We start from the raw sequence: 6,000 nt of genomic DNA, 5'->3' as shown, positions 1-6,000 counted from the left end.
TCATAGTGAGAGCTTTTTATTACTATGAATTTAGCTGAAAGTAATTTTAAAGAATTTTGGATGGCTAAAGAGTAAAATTAAAATTAACTAGTAAACATACTAACCTGCGAATAGTATGCTTTGCAAGCTGATGGCAACTAAGAAGTGCCTGTTTTTCAGACTTCACAGTTGTCCTGAGTAGAGCAATTGCAACAAAAAGTGCAGGTTATTTCCCCACCTTCAGTTATTTTTACGTGAAGTTGCAGCAGTTAAGCAACATGTGCTGTGGAGGTTCTAATCTGCCACCACTATGAAAGGGGCACACTGATTTTATGCTACAAACTGCATCTTTTGTAGACTATTCACCACCCTTTACTGGTCTGCCAAGCCTACTCTGCAATTGGTTGCCAGGGGCTGCAGATGTTGGAAAAGAGAAATTTCAATGAAAGGCCCTGATTCAGCAACCCAAGCAGCCTGCCTCCCCCAGCCAAAGTAATCAGATTGGCAGCTGAATCAAAGGGTACAGTGGGCCCTTTGTTTGGGAACTCCAGAGGTTAGTAATTGACAGAAGGTCAACCAAGTTTTATGAAGAAAAGAACAGAATATTAGAAGGTATTAGGCTAAAGAGAGGGAGTTTGGGAGTTTTAAGTTATTGGAAGAAAGTTAGAACCTGAGTCAAAGGTTACAGCCACAGGAAGCAAAGGTTGCATATTGCTGTTTAAATCTGAAAATAGTTTTAGCTCCAGAAACAGGATTATTGATGAGTGGAAGGAATGGTGGAACAAAAACTGCAGTTTCCCTAACTGTAGCTATGTGCAATTGTTAGTGTTGAAGGATTTATTTGTAAGCTTTGGGATTTAACATACAACAGTAGAGCGATGGTTGTTTTCCTCATAGAATCATGAGACTGGAAAAGATCCTAAGAAGTCCTGTTTCACCCTGGGAGAAGAAGCATTAACTGTATCTGTGCGGTGTCATATGCAACAGATTGCTTACCTAATCTTCCACCCTGGAAAATTTCATTCACTGAGACCTGTGCGTTTGAAGACTGCTAGCTCTTAGCCCATGCCTAGTCTCCTTCAAACTAAGCAGGTGTAGTAGTCACTAATCTTTTCTTTTTGTCGGTCATTTTTTATAGACTGTCCTCTTGGCACTAGTTGTAGTATTTCAGTTTAACCCATGACCATCTTGAAATGGAATACAAAAAGCTGGAGAGACCACTCCGGGAAGGATTGCTACTGTTTATGTGTCCCGGTATGATGTTTGCCTTGTTTGCAATAGCTTGAGATTGTTGACTTATATTCAGTTCCAACTCATGTAAGCCAATTCAGCATTGGCTTCTATGTTGGTTATTACTCATCTCTCTGCTTTATTGTAAGTGCTTAAAAATAACCTCTTTGTTCCATTATTTTTCCAGGAATTGAAGTTAAGCTGATGGGTCTATAATTCTCTGGCACTCCTTTTTACCCTTTTTAATAAATAGTAAGAACTATTTGTGCAATTTCCCATCTTTTAAGATCTCATCTGTGCTCAGCAAGAACAGAAGGACAGTTATTAACATCATATGTCATTGCATCAGCCAGCCTTTAACTGCTCTAAATTAATCGGGCTCACTCTGGTTGAAAATACCTGATTTTGTTATTCTCTTCCTGTGTGAGGCTGAGGCCTTGGTTTGTCCCTGGTATCAATTATGATAACTGCCTCCTTGTGACTGGCTTTTTGATGAAGATTAATGTACTGTTTTGATGTCTGCTTATGGCCATGAGCATTTTGAAATCTGTTTATTGCAATTACCTCTCAAGTAATGAATGATCTGTGAAATCATAACCATTTCAGAGGGAAAAACTTAACTCTCTTATGACAAATGCTGTGTGTATGCCCTGTGACTTGGTATTGTGATCAGCTGGGCAATTTATTTTTCAAATGTGTGAAGGGGCATTTCTGTCTCAATAATATAGGATGTTTGCTTGTGTATTTTGTTGGTCATTGGTGCCTGAAATGGAGCAGTGGGCTACCCGCACTGGACCTTGTCAGTAAGCAAATCTTCCTCGTATTTTCAGGAGAAGGGAATTGGCAAAAGAAACAAAAATAATTAACATTCCATTTGGAAAAGTATTTTCTGTACTTCTTGGTTTTGTGCTGCAGTTTGCTATAGTTAAGTCAAAGGAACAGAATGAATTTTGCACACCAGAAATATGGAACACTGACTTTAAATATTGCCTCTTTTTTGGAGTTGGGATTTTCCTTAAGTTGAAATAATTTCCTTTATTGCCCTGAAAAGTTAAGAAATCCTTTTTGTGTGGGTGAGCAGTTTAAAAGAGGCACTATTTAGAACATTTGCATTTTACCTGACTGTGTGTTCCCTGAAAAGAGGGGTATTCCTGGGGATCTGACATGTGGCACATCTGGCACATACATGGTCCCATACTGGCAATTGGCATTCAGGCTGAATTCTGGTTATGATGGTCTTGTCTGGTCATGCAATGTGCAAGGAGGACAGACACTGGTGATATGACACTATCACTGCAAATGTAAATTGAAGAAGTGGATGTTCAGAAATAAGCCATGTTACATTTAATGTCTGAGCAGAGAACATAATGCAAATTAAAAATGTGAGAGTAACTGTACTAGAGCAGATGAGAAATTTATGCAACCCTGTGTCTTGGCTCTGATGGTAGCAAAAAGGAGATGCTGAAGTAAGTGTAAGAAGAGGTCTGGCATATGTAGCACTACTTAATGCTGGGAATTTACCTAGCCTCCAGCCATTTTGAGCTCAGGGACTTCCTTGCCCACATAGGATTTCCATGAATTAGTTAGGTCTGATTTGGATTTTTCTCCATGAACTTCCCCAGTCTCACCTGTAGCCCATGTGAACTCTGCCCACAGGCTAACTACACCTTGTTTGAGAAAACTTTACCTTGTTTTAGCTTTGTTTTGAAATTGTTTTTTACTGTTTTTCCCTCATACTGCTATTTCTTTTACCGAGAGATTGGTCCATCCTCTCGTAAAACTCTCATGACTCCATAGATCTTTACTGTCATTGACCTCAGCCATTTCCTTCCCAAAGCAACAAATCCTAGCAGCTGTACAAAACCTGGGTTATAACTTCAATTATCTTCACTGGTCTTCTCTGAAACTCTCCTGACTCTTCTGTACCCTTTTTGAGATGAGAGGACCTCAACAGCACGCAATGTTCAATCTATGAGAGTAAGCCATAGATTTACACAGCAGCGTAATGATGCTTTCAGTTTTATTCTTTATTCCTTTCATAGAAATACCTAATAGTGACTGGTTTGCTTTTCTTACTGATTCTGAGAACTGAGCTCAATTTTGATGGAGCTGACTGTTCTGAGCCAATGATCTTGGTCCTCAGTAGTCACCGTCAGTTCTGAACAAATCTTGTGTTAAGAATAAGCTTTCTCCATGTGGACCTCTTTGCATTTGTCTCCATGATTCTCAGTCAGGTCTGTCTTTACTCCCATTCCCTGTCTGCTTCACTTTCTTTAGTAGCATTGAATAAGAGAGTTTGATTGCCTGTATACCCTTTAGCCTTTTTTGTATTCTCCATTCCAGGAACATCTGGACCACCCAAAGTCCTCTGCCAAGAACTCTTTCAGGCTTGGACTGTACAAGCCTGTGCTGTTGTTTTCTGTACATACCTGCACAGTTGTCCAGCCTGCTGTGGGTGTTCCTCATACACCAATGGAAATACGTTCACTGAGACACTTTCCAGACACCATGGTGATTGATTTGTCTTCAGTTAGCTACATATTTATGTAGTAGCATGCTTGTTAGCATACTTCTTGCCAGTGTGAGTTGATAGTATCGCATAAGGTTCAAACATTGAACATTTCTTAACAGTTTCTAATAACAACTGTTTTGTGGGTTGCTGCTGTTCTGCCAGTTTTGTGTTTTGCGAGTCCACCTTTTTCCTTAGCATTGTATGACAATGCTGTAATTGTAATAGCTACCAAAAAAGATGTGACTATCTAATATCTTTGTTGCATCTGAAATCAGTTTAATGAACAATTACATCTTTTCTAGCAGTAGCTGCTTACTGATCAAGACTGACAGTGAAAGTCTGACACCTAAAATTACTTTGTGGATTTTTCTCCCCTTCAGACAGGGAAAAACACATAAAAATGCTGCCAGGAAAAGATACAGAAAGTAGGAAGAAGAAAAGCAAAATGGGGTGCCCTTACTGAAATACTGAATAAACAAAGTCGGAAAAGGGACATAAGTTAAAAACCAGATGTGGACAGGAGCACAGTTCTGTAGGGGTCTTCAAATATAAATAAGACTGCAGAGAGTTGGTGGTAGCATGTGATCAGGGATGCATCTGTGAAGAGAATTAAAAAAAAATGATAAGAATTACTATCTGTTGAGGAAAACACCATGGATTTACTCCTAGCATGAAAAATGTACTAAGTTATTAATGCAAAATCAGAAAGCACTGAGAATAATATTTGACAGGAATACACAGCTTTTTTGTTGAAGTTTTTAACTGCAGGACTTTTTAATTCTATTTAACTCAATAGGGGAAGTTTCTATTTGGTTGTATTGACTTGTTGGTTGTCTAATCCAGAAGCATTTGTGATGCAAAAAACTTAGTATTTCATATGGATAATAAGTTCTTGGTGTTTTAAATTGTGGCACAGAAACTTTAGGGTAAAAACTTGGCATTTCTAATGAATATGATCGAAGTGGAATTTTGCAGATTACAGAAAATATACGTTTCTTTCATAAAGGCAAGTTTAAGTGACAGATCTGTTTTGTATTTATGATTTACAAAGTACACAAAGGGTTTTCAGCTTTAACTTTGTTTAGTTATGGAGACTTTGCTAGTAGGTGTTGTCTATCATTTGTAATTTTTCTCTGATAAAGCACATCTGGACATACATTTTTTTCCAGACATGAACATATCAAGCACAAGAGTGAATCACAGAAAACTATTATTGAAACATTTTAAAATCAGCAAATGCTTTTGTTTCTTTCCATCTTTGTTTTGAAGAGCTTTAAAAAATTAAGAGATATGGGTCTGGGAAGGAAGGAAGAGAGAGCGAGACAGTTCTGTGCTCATTTATCTGAGTTTCCAATGTTTTTCCCTGTTGTGAGTCCCACTATATGACTGAAAAAAAGGAAAAAACTATTTTAGAGTTGAACACATGGTATTAAACCAAAAGTGCCACTCAGACCTGCGCAGTTTGTAGTCTGGATCTCTGAGTGTTAGGCAACCAAGTGGCCCTAAGAATGGGCTTCTACAAGTAATATTTTATCCTGTGAATGCTGGTGGATTATGATCACCAGAACAAGCCAAGTGCAGGTGCTTGTGGACTAAAAGAACAGTTGCTTTTCCTACTCTTCTTTTTACTCCAATGTCTCATCTTGGATTTATCTTCCTTGTGGCCAGTGAATGTCGCTGTCCTGTTCTAAACTCCCTGTGCGACACAGAGGAGGTCAAAGTGAAGCAAGGGAATAGAGGTGAACTTGCCTTGCTCCCCCTTTGTAAAAAGGAGATGTGATGTATCTCTGCTGAAATTTGCCAGAAATATCCCTATTATGCATTCATCCGTTCACATTGAATCAAACAAATCAACAAAACTTCTGTACAGTAAAAAGTCAGGCACTGAGTCTGCACCATGTCTTCAGGGGTGTGAAGACACACTAGGGCAACATTTACAATGTCAATTCAAGATGCCACCACCTTGGCCACCCGGTTCCATTTCTCACTCCAGTCTGTAGAGGAAGACTATCTACCATTTCCTTTGGCCAGTGCTGGGAGTGGCAGAAGATGATGTCTGCCCAAGCCTCAGCTGTTCCAATTTGAAAAAGAGTGTTTACCAGGGGTGCAGCACTGCCTTCACCATCACTCTAATTGGGATGTCTGGAAATGAGCACACAACTCAGGTGGAATCAGTAGTACTGCCAGGCTAGGAGCCTCAAGCAGTGAGAGACGAAGGGAGAGATGAAGAAGTGACAAGGTGACAGTACTGTGACTGAATACTTTCAGACCAAGCCTGA

General features: G+C 39.2%; 1 protein-coding gene across 1 annotated transcript in view; it reads left to right on the top strand.

The window, feature by feature from the left end:
- The first annotated feature begins 4,000 nt into the window (after positions 1 to 4,000).
- ROR2 (receptor tyrosine kinase like orphan receptor 2) overlaps positions 4,001 to 6,000 on the top strand; it is a 50,621-nt gene continuing 48,621 nt past the window's right edge. Inside the window, exon 1 of the mRNA XM_009639534.2 lies at positions 4,001 to 4,052. Coding sequence (XP_009637829.2) covers positions 4,001 to 4,052 — 52 coding nt within the window. The remainder of the gene's footprint in view (positions 4,053 to 6,000) is intronic.

This window comes from Egretta garzetta, unplaced genomic scaffold, assembly GCF_000687185.1.
Source record: "Egretta garzetta isolate BGI_Z169 unplaced genomic scaffold, ASM68718v1 scaffold375, whole genome shotgun sequence".
NCBI classification, from domain to species: domain Eukaryota; kingdom Metazoa; phylum Chordata; class Aves; order Pelecaniformes; family Ardeidae; genus Egretta; species Egretta garzetta.
The sequence above is the reverse complement of the archived record's forward strand: the minus strand, read 5'-3'. Positions and strand labels throughout refer to the sequence as shown.